This window comes from Salarias fasciatus, chromosome 19 (genome assembly GCF_902148845.1).
Source record: "Salarias fasciatus chromosome 19, fSalaFa1.1, whole genome shotgun sequence".
In the NCBI taxonomy this organism is placed as follows: Eukaryota; Metazoa; Chordata; class Actinopteri; order Blenniiformes; family Blenniidae; genus Salarias; species Salarias fasciatus.
The window spans coordinates 13,040,556-13,066,652 of record NC_043763.1 but is presented as its reverse complement, the minus strand read 5'-3'; the positions used below and the strand labels follow the sequence as shown (position 1 = coordinate 13,066,652).

At 43.4% G+C, this 26,097-nt stretch overlaps 1 protein-coding gene across 19 annotated transcripts in view; it reads right to left on the bottom strand.

The window, feature by feature from the left end:
* The window catches only part of tnika (TRAF2 and NCK interacting kinase a), a 59,149-nt gene extending 33,432 nt beyond the window's left edge, over window positions 1–25,717 (bottom strand). For 7 of the 19 annotated variants that reach the window (XM_030117380.1, XM_030117383.1, XM_030117391.1 and 4 more), the window contains exons 1-2: window positions 25,284–25,716; window positions 11,766–11,831 (exon numbers count right to left, since the gene is read on the bottom strand). In XM_030117380.1, coding sequence (XP_029973240.1) covers window positions 11,766–11,831; window positions 25,284–25,340 — 123 coding nt within the window. In that variant the 5' untranslated portion in view covers window positions 25,341–25,716. Of the gene's footprint in view, window positions 1–11,765; window positions 11,832–25,283 lie in introns of all 19 variants that reach the window. The other 12 variants (XM_030117379.1, XM_030117381.1, XM_030117384.1 and 9 more) reach the window with 2 other exon arrangements.
* Window positions 25,718–26,097: the final 380 nt, after the last annotated feature.

The window sequence follows — 26,097 nt, the reverse complement described above, 5'->3', positions numbered from 1 at the left end:
ATGAAAATCTTCTGGTAGAGGTGACACTCACTTTCGCTCTCTCCCTTGCATTTTAACAGAATGTGTGCAGTCTCACCTGAAATGAGCCTTGAAGGAATACCATTGGACGAAATAAAGCGTAGAGCTTCAGGGAACAGTGCAAAGATGATATAGCACATTGTAAATGTCAAATATAATTAAGTTTGCCGATTGTTTAGAACACCACCGATGGACTGAATCAATCATGCGATGAGTTAATATGATGTTCTACCAAGAGCTGTTTCCCAAGGGTAAACTCCGCTTTACCTGCTGGATGGAGATATCTGACATTTCAGGGATGGCTGCCAACATAATAACCTTTTTTTATTCAAAAGACAGTTCCAATGATTGTTTTCCGAGTGCTGCGTCTGCCAATCATTTATCATCCGTGTTTTAGTTCCTCTTTTTATTTTGCTCCCTTGCCGTCATTCATTACAGGAGCCACTAAAATCACTGTAACGACGCAGAGGGAAGCATATTTGAACTGCAGTTAATGCACTGCAACACTGGCATGTGCAATAAACTTTATGTCTGATGACATTTTGCCAGATTGAAATAATTTATAAGAAGCCGCGCTGCATCATTTGTAAACCCTTGTTAATATACTACAAGCACAGATCTACACCCTGCATCAATCTCTACGCTCCACGCTTGTAAACGATACAAGAAGTCAGAAGCAATCACATATGCTAAATCAGATCAATGCTCACATACACTGGCTGAAGCGGGAACAGACTGATGGACCATGCCGTCGCAAACTCTTTGTAAGAAGAAAAATGGGTCATATCATAATCCTAATCTGTGCTTTCATGGTAATCCAGACAAATGTACACAGATCCACAATAGAATGCCTACTAAGCACTGCGTCCTTGAATGATGCGCGAGAGGTAGACTCCCAGGCTTTTACCTTACGCATTTTTCTTTCTGTTTATTTCCTCTGACGGACGAGTCAGGGAGGGAAACTGCCATTACACACACACACACAAACACACACATCAACTCTGCCCACAACTTCAGCTGTGTCAGGGTTGAAGGATTTCAGACAAGCAGCATTTTAGTCTGTACCTTTGTATCAACACCCACCGGTTCTACTCTGTAGGCTCACAATCCCGGCCAGCTGAGCGGAAGGTGCCGGAGCTGTGATGCAGAATAAAAGCCGGTTTTCGCTATCAAAAAAAAAAAAACCTCACATGCACAGTTCTGCTGGAAGTAAACCCAAAGAAATACGGGGGCAATACTTCCAGACACACCTCATTGCAGTTCAAACACCTGCAATCATTCCGCATTCACACGTGCTTGCGGACGCCGACACACACGGACCGGGCGCACATACACCCACGCACACACACACACCCACACACACTGTTGTGGAATCAGTGAGGCAGTAAATAAAAGTGACAAAGGCCTCCTTTCCAATCTACTACTGCACTACCCAGGAAATATAGAAGCACCCCAAGGCTACTCTCACACTCACGCATGAGAAAGGAAGAGAGGAGGGAGACAGATTGAGACAGGAAAAGATTTAAAAGGAGAGAAGACATAACAAGAGCTAGTGAAGATGAGGGAAACGTATACAAGTGGAGAAGGGTTGTGGAGAAAGAGAGGCGGAGGCGCTGAAACAAAGAAAGAAAGAAGAAAGATGAGAGGGGAAAAAGATGAGCGCAATGATCTGTAGAATAGTCTGGAGGGCATTTATTGATGAGCGGAGCAGGCTGGTGGGGCTGCAGGGAGGAAAAGCTGAATTTTTTGCGTCAGACAGCCTGCGAGTGTTGATTCCACTCTGAATGAACCGCTGTTATCAGCTCAAGCCGATTGAAACAATAATCTATCAGCAGTCTGAAATATAGCCGCTCATTAACCTGCCTGATCGCAGCGCGAGCGGCTAATTAACAAGCCGGCGCAAACACAAATGTGCAAGAAACAGACTAATCTGGGTTCAGGGAAGGGATTTGAAGAGCTAAATAATCACAAATGTCTGCACACTAAATGGTTTTAACTGAGAGAAGCAGTCTGCAAATACACTCAAATGTAATCATAAACAAGTTGGTTCAACTGTGAGGCAGTCTGCATTGTTTCTTTATGGTGGGGGAGGCAAGGACAATACAAAAAAGCCTCTAAGCCTGTCACTTTGAGCTTTGAAAGATGTATTCTTGCTTTTATTTCAACTCAAATAGCAACTGAAACCGGATATTTACCTCTCTAAATAAGAAGGAAGCCTGACTGTTCTCAGGCTATACAGGACGGAGCCGCAAGGCTTTAAACAGCTACAAAAACACACCTTTGTCCAGTTTAGCTTAACCTTACCTCTTACTAAACTTCACACACACGGGCAAGAGAGTGTTGTTGATTCCTAATATTTAATTTATCAATAGAGATCCTTGCAGGGAACTGATCCTCAACATTGAGACACACTGCGTATCTCTTCACAACGCTATAAAGCTGTTGATACTTTATTTACGCAGATTTATAGGCAACAAGTATGTAAATCTGTGTGTTTATGTGTCTGCTTGTAACAGTCTTTGAATTTTTAATGTCTCTTTATTATTGCATTTATGACATTGTAAGAATTTCAAGGGAAGCTGTCACATAAATAAAATGCCCTTTCAAGTTTTTTTTTCCATTTGCCATGTGTACACATAAACAACAGTTTGGACACAAAGGAATTGTTGAGTCCTTACCTATTTCCTTTACTAAATGTGACTAAGTACAATATTGCAAATGTGTGTGTATGCAGTCATCTGAGTGTGTGTTTGTGTGCATCTGTTTTGAGAGCATGAGATTGGATGTTAGGTCAAAAAATAGTCAAAGCCTGTCCTCATGTGAACACATTTTGATGTGACGGAACTAAACGCTAACAGGATGAACTCTTGTTTATGCGTGCGTGCACGCGTGGGAGCGTGCGGGTGTGCGTGCATAAAAGCGTATTTATGGTAAGCACTGAGACTGACCTAGATTAACAGAAACACACAAACTCACACAGATTTTTCCTTTTTTCTTTTTTTTTTTTTTTCTGGTATCAAAATCCAGCCAAACATCTTCACAAGCCCGCTCCTAAAATGGGACATCAATGCTGACACGACAACAGTTCAGAATCTACATTATTGCCACAATGACTCACTAACTCATTGTGGCATAACTCATTCACGCTCTCAATAATTCACTCCGAGTGCTGTTGACCTGCACGCTCATCCACTTAGCTCACATTTGAAAGGAAACTGCCTCAGAGTCGGGGAAATCTCTGAATGCGACAACTTGTGCAGAGCAATGAGAAATACAACTGGAGGAATGGTGAACAGCAGAGCGAGTCCGGCCAACTGGGAGAAAGGGGAGGAGGTGTGGAGGACTGCATCGAGGAGGCAAAGCGGCAGGTTCAGCACATTGGCATCACGCTCCAGCAGCTCTGGAGGTCAAATGAACAGCCGAGCTGATTTACTGTACAGGCCGAAGGTGAGAGAGAGATAAGAAGAAACAACTGGGCGAGGGGTTGAGGAAGGACGGAAAGCATGAGCAGGAGAAGCATCGCAGGGGAACATGAAAACAAAAAACAAGGAGGAAGAGAAAGGATGGGCAGTCAGAACTGAGAGAGTTGAGGTCAGTATAGATTATTGATTTAATTATTAGGCATTAAGTCTTTCGGAAGGACGCAGCCTCTACTGAACACTGCACTGCTGTCACACGATCAGATAAAGTGTGGAGGGTCTAAATGGGAAGGATACTGTAGAAAAAGTCAAAATAAGGAAGACAAATAAAGCAGGAATGAGAGATTGCTATTGACATCAGGCATGGCTAATTGACTCTGGTCTGGGTGGCAGGAGTGCATTGTGGGTAAGTGGGGCGCATGGCCTTGGGGGAGACAGCAAGAGGATGTAGGCTAATGAGCACTTTGCCAGGTGTGAGTGTGTGTGTGTGTGTGTGTGTGTGTGTGTGTGTGTGTGTGTGTGTGTGTGTGTGTGTGTGTGTGTGTGTGTGTGTGTGTGTGTGTGTGTGTGTGCGTGAATATCTCTCCTCTTTTTGCATGCGGGCAAAACGAGCACATCTGCTGTTCCCACGGTAACAAGCAGCATTCACCTCGGTTACGGTTCATAGTTCATTCATGAGGACTCCGGAGACTGAAGCATGTGCCTGCGTGTGTGAGTGTGTGTGTGTGTGTGTGTGTGTGTGTGTGTGTGTGTCACAGCTTAGTGTGTCAGCATGCTGGCTTGACATAACATGAAAACCCAGCGAAGAATAATGACACTGACACACTGGAGGCACAATTTATCTCACAACATCCTTTCCTGCTATTTAAAGCAGATGCAGAGAAGACACGTTTTAGTGTAGTGCAGAGCTTCCTTTTTTATTTTTCTCTTAATAATGTATTATTGTTGAGGGCTACTTGGATCTGAAAAGCATGGCTCTCCTCCACGCTTTTATTTATATTAACTAGTGTGTCGTTGCTGTAAATCTATGACTGATGGACTTGTTATGCTCATGGTTTTACACTCAGCTTTATTCTATTCCCAAAATGACTAAAAATAATGATTTCACCCTCTACTTTTTCTTCTTATCATTATTTTGTGTCATAAAATAAAAATAAAAAAGTCCAGCTGGGAGAAGGCTTTCCCCTGACCCTCAGATTCCCTCTCCTGAAATATTCTGGCGCCCTCAGGAAAGATCCGCCTGACGGATTAACAACCCCTTTATCAGATTAAGGAAGTGTTCCCATTAAAGCTGCTGATGAGTAAGTAATGCAGTAACTGTGAAACCCAGCTTAAGCCCTTTGCATACAATTGTCTACCGAATAATGAGTATGTAAAAAAAAAAAGTATACGTTTTTGTACCTTTGAATGTACAACTAAACAGTGGCTACCTTAGGCTGTAGTGTTTTAATCAAATAAAAAACATTGAAAATGCATAACTGTGAAAGAAATATTTGGTCTCTTCAGCTAAGCAATCACAGAAAAATGTTTAAAACTCTCATTGTTGGGAGGACGACTGCAGGCGGTTTCTCTGAGCTTGTGAAAACTGGATGTTTTTGAGGTTGTCTTAGGACAGCAACAGTGCCGCTTTCAGCTTGTCAAGAGGGATTTGTGTTTTGCTTTGTTTTCATGGTCTGCCCTATAAATAACTTTTCAAATATGCACTGTTGGCTGCGAATAACAGCAGAACCTCAAGGCATCACTTTATGGTCTCTGAACTTGTGATGGTCATCATTCAAAACTCGATGATGGTTCACAGACTGGAAAAACTGACCACTGATTAATTACTGAGGGTTTCAGGGTGGCGCAGTAAGAGTAGTGAAAAATTTCAGTGTCTTACTTTATCGCCTTTTTTTTTTTTTTTTTTTTGAGACCACAGTGAGAATATCCCCGGTTCAATTAAGGATGGGAGTCTTTCTGAGTTTGTGTGTTCCCCCTGTGAGTGAGCCGGTTTTCTCAGATTACATCCCACAGCCCCAAAACATGCAGAAATCGGTTAAATAAACAATTCAAATATTGATAAAAGTCACAGTACTGATTTTTGTTCAACACTCGATTTTCTATTCATACATAAAAAATGATGTGCTTCAGTGTTCAAGCCTTTAATTAGTCTACATGTTAGTTGTTAGAATCATGTGGGACGTTGCAACCCACACTTCTATGGACGCATCTCAGTTAACAACCTACACTGCAAAATATATGTGCATATATAACTCAGTAAAAAAAAAAAAAAAAAACGCAAAGCAGACCACGAAGTTGCCAAGTTGCCATTTCAGTCCTTTCCATCAGTGTCTACTTCCAAGGAGATAAAAACTGTATTTGCTGGCCTGCTTGATCCTCTTTCCTGCTGTGAAACACTAGCTGGAGGAGTTTAAAACATCAAACAAGAGGGATAAATGAAGTCACTTTATCTTCCATCCCTTTTCAGAGTCTTTCATGCTAGGTTTTCTTCACCTCACGTAGCTTCGGAGGTGTGCGTGTGCGCGCCGCGGTGTTTGTGCGGCGTGCGCGCATGCATGTATAAATGGTAAAGGGGTAGCTGTGGCAGGAAATCTCCCATGGTCCTTTGCTGCTTGACTGCCAGCAGATAAGGGAGATTTGAAAAAAAAAAAAAAAAAACACAACTTTGAAGTTTTATTCCGTTCTTAAGAGTGCAGAGGAGGGTGAAAACCAGGCAAAGGCACACTGGAGGTGAGAGAGAGAGAGAGGTGTGATTGGTTAATAAGATGAAGTGTTACTTTCAACCGTAATCCTAATCTAGATCCTGTCTGTTTACATCCCCAGACCCTGGATTACCTGGTTAAACAGATTATCATTGACAACAGTGAAAACGTGAGTTCAGAAGTGCATCTCCTTCCGTGTCGTGTTCCCTGACGTCTGCTGCTCGTCACTTTTAGAGACGCCCCACGAGACGAAGACAGCTTGTTCAGATCAGAGCATATCACCTTCACTCCTGAGTGCGTGCGGCCAACAAGCACGGGGACACGGTGGCGTGTAGAGCCCCCACATGATCTGTCAAATCCATGTCCCCACATTGATCTGTACAAACATGTACCAGTGCATCCGCTCGCTGTACAGAGTCACCGTTACAGTATGAAAACCTACGGCTCAGGCCTCCAACCGTCACATCTGCTTCACTGTGTATGCACGTGTGTGTGTGTGAGAGTGAGACGCTGTGTGTCTCTGAGAGCAACTCGTGAATATTTAAAGAGTGCACAGAGCACTTTGCCCGAGGACGAGCAGAGTGGATGTGTTCTGTCACCAGGGAGAAAACGACTGGTCGCCCTTCGTCCACTTATTTCTACCACTCCTTCGCCGCGTGAGGACAGAGGAGGGAAAAAAAAAAAGAAGAGTGTGAACTGTGAAAATACCACACGTTTGCACTCACACATACAAACCTGCACAAACACAGGAAATGGTTTATTGCTACCCGAGCCGAGCAGACAGTCGATGAGGCGACGGGCCGCCGAAAGTGTCATTGTTCACGGGTTTGTTCGTGTGTGTGTGTGTGTGTGTCGCCGATGTGTTTGTGTTCTTGTGACTAAGCTATGATTAGCTGCCCTCTCAACTCGTCCTTGAATCCATCAAACAGAAAAATGACTTCTCCCAGGGGAACGGCGAGGAGCTGTGATTAATCAATTAGCTGATCGATGAGCCTGTCGGTCAGTCAGGTGTCCCGTCGGTCGGGATTTCAGCCAATGGAGGGACGGGGACGGTCGTCTGCGAAGCAGGGAGTGTTTTCCGTGTTCGGAGATATGTCATTCCCATAAGCCCCATCAAATATTTACGAGCAGGGAAAGAAAAAGAAAAAAGAAAGGAGAGACCGCACAAAAGAAAGAGCAAGACAGAATAAAATAAAAAGAAAAGTGAAGACGAGAGAAGCAGCGAAATAAAGGGAGGAAATGCAGATGAGGGAGTGATGGAAAGGCAGACGATGAAAGAGTGAAAACAATGAGCGATAAAGCTGAAGGGGGATGTGAAGAAAGAGTGGTAGATGAAGAGGGAGGGAGGGAAGTGGAGAGAGAATGTGTTTAATTATTCAGCATTATCCGTGTTCTCTATTTATGGGCCTTTTAAAGCAGCCAGTGGAAGCTATATATACACGTACTGTAGGCACAGGCGGCTCCCTTAAGTAAAGCTCACTGGGGAAGTTTCAGCCCAAAAAACAGAGGGAGCAAGAAGTAAAAAAACCTGATTATATATTGATAAGAGAAATCTACAAAAGCAAACAATGAAAAGTGAGGAGAATGAATAGACAGAGGAGGGAAAACGAGGAAATGGAAGTGCCACAGATATGTAAGAAGAGAGGGGGAGACTGAGGGAGAAGTCGAGCTAAAATTATCCTTTCACTGCAGCGGCTCGTCCGTCGCTGCTCTCAGGTAAACTGCTGTCTCGCAGACAGGGAAACCGCAAACCAAAAATAATGAGGGACGACTTTTAAAGACATCTTTTTATTAAATGAGATGAGATTTAAGCACACGTGGGAAAGAAAAGAGAGGGACGGAGGGAGAGAGAGGAAAGAGCACCGGAGAGCAGATCTGTATCATTTAACTATATGGGGTAATGGAATTGTTGATAAACCTGTTATCGCTTGCTCCCAGGCACGCAGGAGTGCAGTTATGTGGCACATTACCGGCCTCATACCACCAATTCCATAAACCACTGTGCTGACCATTACTATCACATGGACACAAAAGGATGCATGCATGGATACACATAAGGCCACATCTCTCAAGCTCCGCTGCACATAGCTCACAGAGGAGAAGATACTGCAGCACAACCAGAGAGCTGGGTGTCTCAGGCGTTCTCTTTTCTCCAGGAAAACGTTAACAGTTAAAAAAAAATGTACACATATAAAAATAGTGCACATTATTTCTGTTTGAAATGTCATATTTAGACTACTTTTTCTGCAAACACATAATCCTGCATGACACTGGTATTCAGTCATGTGGAAAAAGGAGCATATAATCAAGTTAAATATCATCAGCGTTTTTTTATTATTATTATTTACAAGCATTTGACGTATAAGACATCAAATGCGTGTGACCACCTGGGGTATTAAAGTAAAAGTTTTGAAGTCTTCCACAAATTTAAAAGGGTTTCGAGGAGTTTTCTTCTGAAAGGCAGATCTGAAACCAGCACTTGCATCGCAGCACTTTGAGCTTAAAATGGCATCATAAATGTTAGAAAAATAAAAGGTGACTACTCAGAAAACTGTCTGTTTATAACTTTTAACTGATGCATTTTTCAAGTCGTCCAAAAGGCTTATTAAAGTTTCAATAAGCTAAAATGTTTGGTTTGTCCTTAAAACATGCTTCTGGTGATACGACCAAACATTTATTTGATAAGCATAGCGATAAAGACTCCATTAAAGAAAGAAAATCAAAGGTATTGTGTGTAGGTTGTACATTTACTCACTCACTCTTCGGTTTTTAAATAGAAAGCACTGAAATTACTATACAGGAGCAGAAATTCACCTGTTTTCACAACACAGCGCACTGACTCACACAAGATCTCAGCGTCTAGATATAGAATGATATTTCCGTGTGTTACTTCCCAGGACAAATGTTTAAAAATGTTTCGCAGAGAGCCAGCGATTCCAGGTCACTCATACCCACCAGGCTGAAGGTCAATTTCTCATCTCAGTGAGTCACAGATTCACCTGCTCGCGAGACGCTGATCCTCTCCAAGCTGCCTGCCAAGACGAAAGACTTCACCCGCATGAGAAATTTGAAATAGATGGCATTTTCGCTCAAGCGACTCCTCTCCTGATCTGTATGTATGAGTTCAATCTTTTTTTAGTTTACAAACGCATCTCTACGCCACTGAACGGGCAACATTTTAAATGGCTTTCAGCGTTTTACACGACCGTTCCAAATTGAGAACTTGAATACGTTTAATGTTTCATCACAGCTTCAAACTGCATTCTGGAATTCTAAATTTATGTGATAACTTGATTTTTAAATCAACAATAGTACGTTGAATGATGTGAGTGACAAAAATCTACTGGCAATAATGGAGAACGCATACAAAGGGATAAATAATAAGATATGGGTAAAGGGAGAGATGTGATTAGATTAAGCATGAAAAACTAGACAGTCTTTGGAAATAAAGGAAGCAGATTTAGCAACAACAACAGTCACAGAAAGAGTGTTGTTTACTTCCACTTTTTGGCTTAAGAGTTCTGTATTTACTAATCAATATGAGTGATGCACAGCAGGTCAGAAATGAATGAATTAGAGGGAAATCATGAATCAAATGTAGGGTGATAAACTTTCACACTGAATCCATGTAGTGGATTTTTTTTTTTCCACTTCGTAACACCCAGTCACCCACCAGTGAGGCTCCGGAGTGCAGCTCCAGAGCCAGCAGACCAGTGCTGTTGCTACAGGCATTCTTTGGATGGTTAATGTATGGGACAAGCCTGAATGTCAGCCAGTAAATGAGCCGTGACTTTCACCTAGACAGCAAAAAGCAGAGTCAGCAATAAATGGATACACATTACTCTACCGTTCCCTTTCCCTTACGTGGGTTTTTTTTTTTTTTTTTCGCTCCCTCCTTTCTGGCCATTACAAACATGCACGTGGAGATGTCAGATTAATTCTGGAAGGATGGAGGAAGTATCGCTGACCTCCGTCTGAGCCTCTATTTCATCCAATCAGCTGTGAGAAGCGGCTCCTCTCCATCACCACCTGACCTTGCCTCTCTGGTCCATTAGACGCTCTCTCAAACACACAAAACACATGTGGCCCGCGAGGCGCGTCACATGTCAACAGCGTCCACGCATTTGGACAAACACATGTTGATACCAGATAGAGGTGATTAAACGGGGCGACAGCGGTGCCACTTCCTGCAGAGCGGCGAGATAAAGCAGCGGAATCAGGAAAAAGGAACTGAGGGCCGGGGAACGACGGGCCGTCGCCGAGGGAAGAGGAAGCCCGGGCGGTGACATGCACTCGCAGATACCACTCAAACAACTGCGGGAAACAGATGAGTCTGTCCGACAGCAAGACGCTCAAACCGCAGCGATGCTGCACCGGCACCACAAGCGCTTCCTGTGTCACACTGAAAACACGCCGAAACAACGAAATTGATCTTCTGCCAGCGACTGCAAAAACACGGGAGTGTTTCGAGCGTTTTGCTGGAAAGTGCAAGCGGGAGGGGAATCAGACCTTCGTCATCGCGCCGGCAATAACAAACATGCGGTTTCCGATGTGAAAAAAACATCTCAGTCAGGTTTACGCAACAAATCTGACTGATGAAGGTTTGGTTTGACACCTATGCTACATGAATTTGTTCATCTTAAAGTGGAACGTGTTGAAGGTTAGTATTTTGTCAGCAAACAGCTGAATGAGCTGCTGTTGTTCATGACAATCTAATTTCTGGAATCAGAAAACATGGTGTTGGACGTCTTTATAGAGGAGTTAACAATTGTATTGCAGGGTTGTAGAAAAAAACAAAGTCAGTACTGTGGGAAAAACAATAAAAACTGAAGAAAATAAGGAATTATGGTAAGATTTAAGAGGAACAAAGGAGAAAATATGTTATTATAAAACTGGTGCGGGCAGGATGAGGAAATGCCTCTCACCACATTAGCTACAGTCATCACATGTTGAATACACCAAAAAAAACAACCCGGCAGTAGCTTTTCGGTGTTTCAGATCACATCGTGTGATCAAGAAGTCAACAAAATACTTCAGGATATGTCAAGAATATTTTGCTTTTGAGCGACAGATTAACACCCTGAGGTGGCATAAGGTAACGTATTTCACCACTTCTGGAATTAAAAAAGATTAAAATAAGACAGATTTGTGAGTGTGAATTATTCTGCATTGAACATATGCTCAAGTAATTTGTACTTGACAGGGAGACATTTCCATCTATACAGCCGAGTTGTTGTCTGTTTTCACACATCTGTCAGATGTTGCCTGTTTAAACATTGGAAACTGACTACTGCTGGGATTCTGTGGTCATTTTAGACTGCTGCGTCACATTTTTAAATAAAAATATAGACTGAATGAAAAGTGAACACAGCTGGGAAATAGAGACCATGAAGACAAAAGCATTGAGGGTCCTCCTCTGTTTTTAAGTGTGTTTTACATTCGCTCCATTTCTCTCCAGCTTGCGGGCTGCTTTTATCTCGAGGTATTCTTTCCTGTACTTCTGCTTCCGTCAGTCACATTTCTGTTCTTTATTCCATACGGGCTTCTTGTGAGGAATACCCAAAAGCTGATAAGACAGAGGACTACACCACCAGGCTGGGGATGTATCAGACTGCAGGTATCTTACCTTGTACACTTGCCCGTAGGTGCCATTTCCCACCAACTCAACCAGCTCAAATATGCCAGCGGGATCCTGTAAAACCAAGAAAACAAGAGACGATTAGGATTTACTTGCTCGAGTCAAACTGATGTTTGGAAAACAGCACATACAGGTTGAAAAATTCACAAGTATGAAAAAGAACAACTTTCATCATATTATCTGTGTCACAATAAGGCCAAATAGGCCTTTGTCTAATCCAACCCTTTGGTTTAGGCTGTATTTGTTCGTCCATTTTCGTATAGATTGCATTCAGATGTTGTTGAAAATTGACCTAAATTACTTCAAGAATCAGCTGACGTGTTCTGAATTCCCACCTACATTCAAAGAACCGTAACAACACACAACAACATGTGGAAACAATACGAAAAGTGAATTTCCCTGGCCGGTCTTCATCCACTCATTCTGCACACACTCCACCAGTTCTGTAAGAAATCTGTCCTCGCTGTGGATACTTTTTCTTTTCTATTCAGTTCTTATTGCACTTTTAATGTGTTTCATTGAATTGATCTTCTGTTATTTCTATGCACCAGTAGTGTCAGACAAGGCTCAATCATCTGTTTTATATATATATTTAAAAAAAAATCATTACATATGATTTCATTCTGCTACATTTATCCCGCTTACATATTTTTTCAATCATTAGAATATGGATAAACATTCTAAGCTGCACTAAATGATCCCTTGTCATTCTTGGCGCAGTGAACATAAACACATATGTGAACTTAAAATACATCGGCAGATTAAGTTTATTATCCTTATTACAACATTGCGCGCATAGCTGAAATACTGGCGGTGGTTTAACGTTGCAGTAAAATCTTGCTCTACCTCCTGAGCTCTGAGTGTCGGTGCACGGGTCTGAAATGCAGCACGGGATTGTTTTCGGATCACATCCAGACAAGCTTATAATTTAAACCCACAGTTGCTATTGCCAACACAGAAGGAGACACATCTCTGACAAGGAGCAGTTTGAACAGAGCATAAAACCCACTGACCCCCGCAAACACACACTTACATACACACCTCCCCCTTCCTCTCCGCAGCGTGTTGCTACGGCATTCCAACAATAGCTGGTATTCACCCTCGCCTTCCTTCACTCTCTCATCCACACTCTCTCTGCTCCGCCAGACTGTTTTCCAATGAGAGCAAGTCCATCTATGTCTCTGCCTCTCACTCTTTATCTGCACTTTCTCTCTTTCATGCCTGACAGTGTCCAGAACAAGCCCTCCTTTCCAACGCAGCTTTCATTCCAGCAGTGAATGCTGCACAGCCCCAGAAACACCGAGGAGCCTTTTAACCAGCTCCTGCTTCTCCTCCTCTGCACGCCGACCATTAATGCATTTCGCAAATGTTTCCCGATTAGTCCTCAGCTTTTTACTTCAGTCCTTCAGAGAGATCTTAATGGGACTTTAAATTGTGTGATTTCGGCCATCTCAGATGGAAGAGCGGTAATAAAGGTGATTGGAGGCAGGTTCACGGACAGAAGTTTCCACAGTCGTGAAACTGTCTGTGTCAGAAGTTTCACGGCCGCCGCCACAGCGTGACCCCTGCTACGAGCTGAAACCGCTAACAACCGACTGAAACGCGCCACAAATGACGCCAGCGCTGCACAAAACTATCGCTGATTCCCAGGGAGCTCCGCACCAGTGGGGGAAACAACACTATGAAGACGAAATCACAGTTGAAAGTTTCTGAAATTAACGTCACGCAGTGACAGTAACATTCTTGCAAGATTCTAAAGGAGCAGAATCTGTCCAAGCAAGTTCCAATAAAGCATCTTTTAATTTCATTTCTAAAAGGAAAAAGCCCCAAAGCCTCATTAAGTAACTTTACTAAGTTAATTCAGCCATTTAATTGGATTATTTTGCTTGCGCTGGAATACATGCACACACATGCAATGAAATCTGTGCGCTCTAGCAGATTTTTATCATGTTGTGGTGATCGGACAAAACTGAAAGGTCACCCAGAATTAACTGCGATTGGCTGAATTTAAATTAATAGTTGGAATTGCAGCATCACAACTTCCTGGAGGGACTGACTGATTGTTGAAATCATGCTGCTTCTGTTATGATGGTTGAAAATACGGATTCTTTTAGCTTATCATTAGCAGTTGCACAACATCATCCACTCAGTCAACTATCATGCTGACATTGGGGGGGTAGAAGAAAAATCTCTTGGTTTTTTTTCAATTTTTTCTTAAACTTCTCTACACAATCACAGGAATGAGCAAAATAAGATTTTTAAAATTGAGAACTTCTACTGCGGGCAAAGCTGGAGGCTTATTCCACTGCTGACTCACCAAAACAAAATGCACCATTGTGAACGTCCACACTGGGACTCAAGCAAAGCCGGAGAACAGAAAATATTACAAGATGCTCACTTTCCACAGACAATTCCCCTCTCAATAAAGCATCTTTTTATTTCAGCTCTGAAAAAAAAAGAAAACCCACACAAGCACTGTTCACATTTCCGTCTCTCCTCTCTAACCTGATCGCTCGCGCCTCCAGCGTCGCTCTTTCATCAATTGCTTGTTTTGTGTCACTTTCTTCACGTGACACTGATGCTACGTCTGTGAATTTTGATCTTGCGCCAAAAATTAGCTGATCAGGTGATCTAAAACAGTACATAGAGGAGGAATTACAGAGAAACCAAAGCAAATGCAAGGATGTTTTGGAGTCTGGCTTTCATTTGCATCTCTTTCCCTGGGTTTTCCCTGGCCTTGCCTCTCTTCCCTTCCCTCTCTCTGTCTCTATATGTTTGTTTGTGTTGGTCTCAGCAGACCTGTCAACCTGTCAGCTGCTTCTGAAGACTGGACTTGCTCTCCTTGCTCTCTCTTTCCTCGTCCTGTCGTTCTTCAACCCCGCTTTTTTTTCTCCCCTTGTTGTGTTCGCCCGACACTGACGCGCATGCACTCTCACTCACACGCACACACACACACACACACGTCGACAAACTCATTCTCTCGCACTCTGTCTCAAGTACATTTTCCCGCTGTCTCGCTCTCTCTCACACACACACACACACACACACACTGTGCCAAAAGCACACTCCTACACAAGGGCTAGTGTTCAAATGTTCTAACAAGTGTGAGTGGGCACAAATGATGTGTGTGTGCGTGTGCGTGTGCGTGTGTGTGTGTGTGTGTGTGTGTGTGTGTGTGTGTGTGTGTGTGTGTGTGTGTGTGTGTCTAACCGAACGTGAGTGCAAGTGAAAAACAGTGAGAGACTGAGAGTCACTTTCAACAGTGCAGACAGCGTTATTTCGCAAGCGATGTGACTGTTTGCCTCGCTACCGGGCCTTCAGCTTAGCAGGTAGACTTTTTTTTTTTTTTTTTCCTCTTTCTTTACTTCCGTATTCTTTCTCCAACTATGTGTGTGTGGAGTTGGCAGCTGTGTGAATTAATTCTCAGAGCTGCATACAAAGTTCTGACAGCAACTCCCAAGACACATCCAATGGTCTCTCTCCCCCTCTCTCTCTCCATACAAAAAAAAAAAAAAAAAAAAACAGTTTAATAGAAAAAAGTCTGAAGCAAATACACCACAACCACCGGAAGACACATGATTTCGGCGTGCGCAGGCCTCTCCTCAATGCACAGCAAACAGAACGAGTGCTGTGGCTGGAGAATGAGAGCATTTTTGCTGCTCCAGTTCATACATGTCCTTAGGCCCGCTGATAAAAATATAGCACGATATCATTCATATTTTATAGGCCACTTGCAGAATGAGCTCTCAGCACGCGCCAGCCTTTGTTGGTGCATCTGCACAAGGGTGTGCTGCCTTGTTTTACTCTCCTTGTGGGGTCCTAAACCTGAGAGCACTCCAGACCTTGTGGGAACCATATTGTTGGTGCTCAGATTGGCCTTTTTTTTTTTTTTTTTTTACCATTTTTGTCAGTTCGATTAAGAGATGGGATTGTGCCACATACATGAACACTGAGTAAACACTGATCATGTGCTTCAGTTGGTGGATCAGCCCCACAACACTTTGCACTGCGACGTTGACACTTTGCAACGTGCACACATGATCCTGCACCCGGCTTTAACCAGAGGTTTGCCAATATTGAAGATGGATTTTTTTCATTGAGCTCATTGTTTTTCCCTTGAAACTGGAAGACCAAAGAAACATTTTCTCCACAGTTGGTCAGCTGGTTTGTGCTTTGCCGCTGCCATTTTTCTCAAAACAGGGTGCATGAAGCGTCATAAAGTGACGTAATGTGGAATCCGGCCAGATTACAAACAGGATTACACCGCCTCCGATCAATGGGAATTTCGGTAAATCTTATCAGACATGATTCTAACCTGCATTCCGTAGGATTATTTATATCATGTAACCAGAGCTAATAGCTTACATGTGACTGAGTGTAAAGAAACGGTGTTAAAGATATGTTTACTCTTTGCTAGGGAATGGCCTTTTCACTCCAGCGGCAGTAGGAGAGTTTTGCAAAAGCAGCAGTTTGCATTATAAACAGTATTACCTATAATCTACAACATACAAAAGCCTAAAGCCCAAAATAAATAATGGCAGTAAAATACAATTTTAGAAGTGGAATTGTTGTCCCAAGGGCATGCAAATTGAGAGGTCATCACCTATGTGTTGTGGTTATTTAGGGGAACATTTTACAATATAAAATAAAAGATCAATTGAAAGAGCACAGCTAAAGCTTCAGGATAGTATTCGGTCGAATAAGGAGGCAAATGTAATGAAAGACCAGCAAGGGAACATGGCCCATGTGCAGAATAAATAGGTAGTTTCAGGGAACTAATGGCACTTTAAGTGCATGTACGCTTGCGTGGTTAAGAGTTCCCCATGGCTAGAGCAATTTCCCCTTCCCCTTTTTCTCATTTTGTTTCCCCTGCCGAGCGTTTGCCAGGGTCACATGACTGCCACATGACCTCACCGGTGGCCGATGAATCACACTGTGTGTCTGCGTGAAGCTGCTGAATAACAGCGGCGCATTAAATATAGCCGGTAATACAAGGAAAAACTGCTGAGAGGAGGAAGACGGAGAATCAGCCAATTGAGACGCGATGTAAAAATGCACAGACACACACCATTTCTCAAGAAAGGCAACTTTTGAGATGAGGTTCTCTCGAACTGATGACAGAGCAGTTTTCGCTTTACTTTATGCACTATTGAAAAAGTTTGAAAGAAGACCAGAAACCAAAGAAATGAACACAATTTCCTTTGTTTTCTGTTGAGCATTCATTGCCACAGGAACCTAACAAAAGGTTCATTTGAATTTATTTCATACATGCACTTAAGCTAATCTATTAACTTCTGTACATCCAGACGTTAAAAAAAAAAAAAGAAAAAAATTCCTTAATTGGTTTATCCTTTGAAAGTCTGCCAAGATTTTGAGACTTAAGAGTGTTGTGCACAAGTAAGTGTCGGATTAAATTTGGGCACGAGAGCCTTGGGATGGCTGCAGCAGCAGATCCACTCTTCTTTTTTTCCCCAACCAGGGAATATTAATCCATGAGTAGCAGCAGAGGCCATTAATAATGGATTTCAGAGTGCAGGGCTGCAGTTCATAACATGTGTGTGGACTGTATACATTCTTTCATTTTGTAACCTAACCTCAATCCTCGGCGCTGCATTCCAAACTTTAACTCTTATCTAACCAAAAGCTGAGCTTAGTTCAGGAAAAACAAAGTCATTTCACAGTCCGTATCAGGTGGTGTAATCTCACCTCAATACAGAGTCGTAAACATGATCAAACTGATCATACGGATTCACTCTGTTAATGGATGCGAATTTCTGCAGCAGATTAAATCCCTGATGCTGAAATGTAAATATTTATGGGTAAATAACATAATCCTGAGTGAGGGTTATTGTGTGGTCATCTCCTGATTAACACAAATAACAGCTATAATGGTCATCGGTCGAAAGTGCAGCATTACACTGCGGCATTAGTCTTTTCAGAAGCTTTTTGTGTCATGAAACGAAACAACAAATCTCTTTGAAACATGTTTGTTGGTGTAATGTAAAGTATCAAACGTAGTGTATCAAACTGTGTGTGAAGCAGGGTGTGACCAATCCTGGGTGGGATGAAGAGGATCTGCTCCTCTCTGTTGTACGTACACCTTTTTTTTTTGCTAAATTATTTATATTGCAAGGAATGGTTAAAAATGCACCTTCCCGTCATGCTGAGTGATGCAACCTGATCAGGAAATTGCACAAAACAGATGCCAAGAATGGCACAATGCACATATCTAGTGTCATGTTTAGTACGTTGAGTCAGAACATTTGGTTAAACCCAGGACTTGCTATATTTCCACATTTGAAAATCACCAAAAGATCCTGCTTTTTTTCTTTTTTTCTTTCCCACTTTGTACTATTGCGTCATGCCTGAGTGCACGTCGGCTGCTGTCATCTCGTCAACTTTGTGTCAAACTACATCTAAAGATCAAGTGGGAGGATATCAGAGAGCCAGCAGTTACCTGCGGATGAAAAGCAGTTTTATTACCGGGAACATGAAATGTATGGCCGCAGAAGCTTCTGTATGAGATCGCTATCTGGTGAGGTTTCTCATATCAGTTCTGTTGCCAGAAATCACACTGCAGTTCAGTGTTCAACACATTGCACGTGTATTCGGAGGAAATGGGAGAAATAAAATGTAAGGAGTGTGAACAAGTTTGTGAGAAGACATTTCTCAAGGTTAAAAAAACCCACCAGCGGCGCAATAAGTGAAAATTAGAATTGCACTAAAACAGAAGTAAATCAGAGCAGGCGGTGGAAATGTAATCTATGAGATCGTATTTACACTGCAGCACAAATTGCTTAAGGGATAAACGATAATCTCAAAACAAACTGCGATCACTGCAGACAAAAGAAGAAAGCAATTTAATCTTTGTATCTTGATGAAACACGAGAGGAGAAAACTTTACACCTGCAGTTCGTCACTCTGATCAGCGATTCAGTGTACCAGGATTCAACTAGAAACAAAGCTGTTCAATTTGATGTTTGGAAATGAATTGAGATTCTTCAATGTGAAATTCAATCAAGGCTTTTCTGACTGGACCAGGTTTGGTAGTGTAACCTCCATATGTACATAAATAGAATGAAAATGCACCAAACTACAGATTTCTATTTAAATTAGGTAAAAATATTGCATAATTTGAGATACACGATATTCAATCAGGTTCAATCAACTAAGAATAACATTTTGTGTACATTAGGTCTCTTTTGAAACTGCATAGTTTGTAACCATGTAGTGACTGAGCTACTCAAAGCACAAAATGAAATGCAATACCATGGAGTCAGATGTGTTGGTGCAGGAAGTGATCAAAATTATGACAGGATTTCACCTAATAGTTCCCAATTTCACAAAATAAATTAATCTATTGACATAAACTCTACCTTGTATTTTCCACAGTCATTTGATTTTCAGCGCATCCTATCAGTAGACCAGCGATGAGACAAGTGTGACTCCAATGTCAAGCTTGCGTCCGTTTTTGAAAACCTTTAGGCGAAATGAACACGAGAAATGCAGCGAGGTGGATTCTATTTCAACATCATTTTCCCACGGAGTGCATTTAAGCTATATGCTTCTACGCATTTGACAGCAGCCAGGTCAGCGCAGTTGACGTCTATAGAAAGTGAATTTCAGAAAAGTGCGGTGGATTGAATTAGAGATCCTAAGAGGATGATAGGAGTCATGCTGGGGCCGGGTCTGCTGCTTATAAAACTACTTACACTTAACAACATGGCTCACCACTCCACGCTGCTTCTTTTTTTTTCATTACAAGGGGCTGTTGTGTGTAGCCTAATTCCCAGCGCGTCTCACCCGGACATGCACGGTACTTTAACAGGAATCAACTCTTAATCACAGATTTACAGTCTGCTGAAGACGGCGCGCGCTGCGGGGATTGTTCTGCGGAGCTTCGGAGCTCATTCGCCCTTCGTCTCTCGCCATCCATCTCTGCCACCTTGTCATCTCGCACCTTTCCCTGTCATCTCTCTGCCCATGCCGCCGTCCCCCTCATCATTCATCTTTTCTTCTCAATTCTTGATTGCCAATCCCTCCATCTGTCATTTCGATCCATCTTCCCTCCCTTCGAGCCCTGCACCATGAGAGAGTGACACAACAGAGGGATTCGGCTCCTGTTACAGGCTCTTTAACGTGCACTTCAGCTCAAGTGTGAATGCATATTTGACTATTACGCAAAGTTCCCGTGTGTTTTGATGCATCTTTCAATACATGAAGGAAGCTGAAGCATAATGTATGATTATAGATGTTATGTTAATTTAAAATTTGGCATCCCTCATGTTGATTACTGTGTTGTTTATGCTGAGCAGAACAAAGAATACATTGAGAAGTCAGATAGTGTGGCTGGAGTACTGACGTCTTTTTCCTTTGATCGTCCTTATCTTTGTTTACGTACAACTCATTGTAAACCAAGAGTACTCGAGCTGCAAATGTCAGTTACATCAGTCCATTTGTATGGAAGAACCTGGACTTGAGTGTTTGGAAAAAATACAACTATTTCCTCTTAAACTTGCTCGCCTGTCGGAAAAACCCTCATGAGACGTGTACACCTGACAGAGTCTGTTGGGCAAATGGGCCCACAAGTGGATATAAAGCCAGGTTCCCACCAAAAAGGCTTTAAATCCTCAGGTGATGTGAGCATGGCAGCAGGGTTATTTCCCCCTTATATTCCCCCAAGCATGTTTATATATATGAAGAAAAATCTCAAAAGATGCATTAGTTCTTGTCAAGTGCGATTGAGGAAGTGCATCATATTTTCAAGATCACAGATATGAAATGGATCCATATCCTTACAACTTCATGTTTTTCATTAAACAAGAGGCAACTTTATTTCACATACACACTAACTCAAACCTGTTTATCCATGTTGTAGAGTACTTAAACAAGAACATAACAAGCTATAATACAGCAAACACTCATGATATCATGATTTATGCTTTTAACCACAAGAAAAAGATGTCAATAAATACTTCATACATATAGAGATGGATGCACATGCCTTAAGTGAATTGATACAGCTGCCTACATCTACATTGAAGACTTCCATTAATAATCCATTATATATTTATATACTACTTACAGAAGCTAGACAGTAAGTTTCAAAAAGTCAAATATTAAATATGTGTGACCCCAACTTATACGTCCCAGTACAAGTAGAGCAGAGAATTAAGGACTTAATGCAACTCCATCAGTGACTTGAGGGGGGGAAATAGGTCAGCTCGAAGCAGGCTGGCAGAGTGGAGAGGGGGGTGGGAGGGAGAGGGGCATTTCTCAGCGACAGACTGCCATACAGTATATAGACTATTCATGAATAAGCTCTGTGTAAGCCTTGGGCACTGCTGTGGCCCCGTTACTATGGCGTCCATGGTGAGGGGCCGAGGAATGTGGCCTTACTGGGCAACGGGGATAGAGAAGGCGGGGAGGGGAGGGGGGGCTCTGGAGAGGGGTCTTTGCCTTGGACTACTTTAGTCACTGGTCACATCACCACCTTTTGCCCGAGCCCAGCCCCGGCTGTCGTCTCCTCTCGCTGTCTCTTTATTGTTCCTGCGAGCTGCGTTCGTCCTCACACCTCCTGCTTCCCTCCCCGAATCTGCTTTTCTCCCGTGTCTCTCTGCGACCGTGTCACTCTCCCTTCATCCTCACCTGCTCTCCCTTTCATCCCAGATCTCACACCTGAGTCCCGGCACAGCACACTCGTCCACTGCCAGAGTGTGTCAGTGCGTGTGTGTGTGTGTGTGTGTGTGTGTGTGTGTGTGTGTGTGTGTGTGTGTGTGTGAGTGGCACTGTGGTGGCACTTCCTGCTGGTTTACCATCTGTTGCTCTCGTCAGCTGACTGAGTGAGCTCGTGCGCCTGATGCCTCTGACCTACGTGCGCTCGCATCACTTTACATAAAAACCATTGTCTGTATTTTTTTTTGAAAAAACACAGAGACTCGACCTTGTGTGATCTCCCGGCTGTCAATGTGAGTCACGTAAAGACGGGGGAAGCGGCGGCGACGCGCGTGTGACTGCCTCCGCTGAGCCCTGGCCTTGAGGTGAAACACGGCCGGTCTGTACAGGTGCTGCTGCCGGGAGTCGACCTGCGACACCGGCAAACTGTCGCAGAGAACCGACACGAAACGTGAGAACAGAGCGGGGGGGATGATGGACAGAAAAAAAAAAAAACAAAAAAGTGAAACGCGCCGAGACAGCAAACACGAAAAACCACTTCTCTTTGGTGTACTTCCCACTTAACCTTGTCTGTCTCGCAGTATCATTACGTCTGTCTGGCTGAGTAAATCAGCTCCGATCATACAGACACAGAAACACAATGGCTCATCGGCACCACCAGTATTAAAAGCGCCCACCCCCCATCCTCTCCCCACCTCGTCAGAGCCAGCTGACCTACTTCCTGTCTAGCCAGTCCAGTTGTTGACTGTACACTCATCTTAGACTCTCTACTTGTGTGTGTGTGTGTGTGTGTGTGTGTGTGTGTGTGTGTGTGTGTGTGTGTGTGTGTGTGTGTGTGTGTGTGTGTGTGTTTACAATCCATCCATCCTTCACTTCATCCAGGGGAGGGTCACAGGAGTGATTCTGTCTGTTGGTCTATTTATCTACAGTAATAAAAAAAAAAAAGAAATATACTCCTCTGATAACCTCTGTTTGCCTTCAGTTTGGTAATGCTAGAATATAAAACATATCCTTGCAGGAAGATGTTTTGTTCAGCTGTACGGCTGTTAAATGTCACATAGGGACAACAAACACTATAACGTGGAAGAGGAACTAGCGTTCAGCCCAAAGGTTATTTTAGCCTGTTCCAGCTCTTAACCGTCAGTGAAGTGTCTCTCAGTTGAACAAACTATTTCATTAAAATATCGCCAATAAAATATGTAGATTATAGCACACCATTACTGAGGAGAATATTCAGAAATTCACTTAACAGCTATATAATGTCGGCCATTCATGAATTTATCGCCTGCTCATGCTTAATGTACAGTACGTTAGGGTCAATAAGGAGCTGCAGCAGCGGACAAGGATCTCCCCTATGGCCAATTTACAGTCAACATGTCGCCTAACAAGCACGTCTTTGTAACACTGGGACAGAAAACCAGAGTAACCAGGGAAAATCCAGCTAAATCCTGGGAGAACATGCTGAAAGGCTCAGAGTTTATACGTTCTCACTGCGAGTTAAGAGAACTCGACAGTACAGCACTATTGCAAATGGGTCATTTAGAAAGCATAGAAGTGAAAAACACCTTTGAAACAGACATAGGAAATCCTGGTCCCGGATGGTTGCAGATTTGCATGATTTCAATGCTCCAACACACCTGAATTTAATGAATGGATCAGGACGGAGCTCTGCGGGAAGCCTGACAAGGAGCCAATCACTGCGATCAGGTCTGTTTTATTGAAGACACATCGAAAGCTTGTAGGACTGCAGACATGGAGGAACAGGATTCACCACCCCTTGTTTAAAACGACGCTAAAGAACCTTCTTGCTCTGACATCAGATATGTGCTCACAAACTGGAGATGGGAAATGATCAGTCATACAGTGAACACTCAGTAGCCTATTCCTTAAATATATCTTTAAAAAAAGAATAATTGGGGCATTTGTGTGAGTGTGTGTGTGTGTGTGTGTGTGTGTGTGTGTGTGTGTGTGTGTGTGTGTGTGTGCGCGTGTCCTTGGAGCTGAGTCACTGTGAGAGACGAGCACTTAACATCACGCCTCTGAAAGAACAGGACATACATGGACTGACTCCCAATGCACAGACGCTTCCCTCGTCTTCCTCATTCCTCTTCATGACTCGTGTGTCTCCTTCAGTCTCTTTATTACTGTTGTTTCCACTCATTAAAAAAAAAAAACTTGCATCCAGAATGCAAAAGCAGTATTTTTTTTTTGCTCTTCTGCTTAATTCACCTCTCTCTGAACATTACTCTTTGTGCAGACAGGGCAAGGGAGGTGCGCACGGAGCGATAATGCTGAGAGACAGAGCGGCTGGCAGATAGACAGGGAGGCACGCTCAGTCAGTGAGACAGACAAGACGCTGGGAAAGCGGGCGATAAAATTGATGGGGGAGAGGAAGAAGAAAAAAAGAGGAACAGCATGTAGGTAGACAGATGAACAGTTGTGACTGAAACAGAAACACAGAACGTGAGCGGTGAAAGAGACAGAGGAGGAAACAAGACGATAAAAGAATAAACTGGACTGATTCAAACGGACAAGGAAGCAGGTAAACGCAGGCAGGCGCACAACAGCTGCATCGGGGTGCCCGAGTGTGTGTGTGTGTGTGTGTGTGTGTGTGTGTGTGTGTGTGTGTGTGTGTGTGTGTGTGTTCACACGTCTCAGTGACACAAATCAAGAGAAAAAGATGATTAACTTGTGAACATGCATCCTCTGATTTTTTTCTTTAAAGTCCTTTCCTGTTTTAGTGGTGGATACGAGTGTGTGAGAGAGAGAGAGAGAGAGAGAGAGAGAGAGAGAGAGAGAGAGAGAGAGAGAGAGAGAGAGAGAGAGAGAGAGAGACAGCAGCAAACAGGTCTTTAGCCGAAGCGCTGCTCTCATGTTCAGCATCTCTTACTTGGATGCAGCGGATGATCAGCCTGGCAGACACCCACACACTGGGAGCACACACACACACACACACACACACACACACACACACACACACACACACACACCCTCAAACACACACTGACAGTAAGACACACAATGCCAAGTGAAGTGAAAACATGGGTATCCACGCATAAACACAAATGCAGGAGGATGCTTTGTGTGTATGTGTGTGTGTGTGTGTGTGTGCACGCGTTGTGGTTTGCAGCACAAGCCAGATGAACAAAAGAACTGGCTCTTGCAGCATGCGAAGCTTCAGCTTTGACTGAGAGAAGACTGTGACCACAGGTAGGCTGCCACTCACACACACACACACTGAGATAATAGCAACAAAATCTTCCAAGAGAGGAAATCAGTGTGAGAGAGGGAAATGATGGATGAATAACAGTTTACTGTCTTACTCAGACGAGCAAAGAGGATCAGCAGTGTGTGTGTGTGTGTGTGTGTGTGGTGGAAATAGGTTAAATTCCTCTCTGAATAACGGCCGATGAGCCCATAATAGAGGAAAACACACACAGACCCTCTTTATCCAGGTCAGCAAAATCACTGCTGTAATCTCACTCCAGCCTCTCACACACACTCCACCTTCCCGTCAGTGACTTGAACGGAGGAAAGCTTTCGGATGCGGGGAACAGCTGCCATGATAGTTTCTGTCTATATTTAATATGATCTATAATTTGACACATTGTGGCGGTGCGTCTCCCACACATCCGCCCGGTGCTGCCTCCTCCTCCTCCTCCTCCTCCTCCTCCTGCTCTGCCGGTTGTTATTCAGGGAGCAGTGTCAGGTGCAAAGGGGGGAGAGGAGCGAGCACACACACACACACACACAAATAGCAGTTGCTTGTAAAAAAATAAAAAAAATAAATAAATAATAAATAAAAGAAATTAAAAGGTCATATCACCTTACCTTCAAAGTGGAGAGGTCGATTTCATCCAGACCTCGAGCTGGAGAGTCACTCGCCATGATGGAGGACAGAAAGCCCCTCTCCCGATATCCCGAGACGGCCTTTCACTGTCACGACTGTGTGGTCTGGTCTCCTCTGCTGCTCTTTACACTGTCCCGCTCCCCTTCTCTCTCTCTCTCTCACACACACACACACACACACTCTCTTTCTCTCTTTCCTTTATCTCTCTCCTTGCACAGCGGACAACCAAATAATATCAATCCACCTTTTTCCGACACAGCGCGCGCGGCTAGAGCAGCGCCCCGGCGGGGAGGAGGATGGAGAGCGACAGCGCCGGGCTCGGCGGCACCTCCGGGTCCATGTCTGAGGGATGGAGACGGTCTGCGGAGGAAGAAGAAGCGCTGCGGAGAGCGGGCGTGCTGTGGCGGTGCCGCCGCTGTGACAGCCAGCCAGGGAAATAGACGGAGGAGGGGAGGTGGGCGCTCGCGGCCGCTCCGGCTGAAACCACGCCTGTTACCGGGCGGGGTCTGCCGAGGGAGACGGGACTCCAAACTTTCTCCATATCCTCAAGTACCCTCACCGCGAAGGCTTCTTTTTCTTTTTCTTTTTTTTTTTTTAGTCTATTTGAGTAATGTCCTACCCATCACATATATTTAAAAAAGTTTCTTTCTTGATCTTGTTGGTTTTTTGTATAAAAAAATCCGCCCTAGATCATGGAGGACCAAAATGTCAATTTCTAAGAAACAAAAAACGCCTTGAAAACTTTAATATGAACCATTTTTTGTCTTTATTATTGTGGCTATATTGCTTTTATGC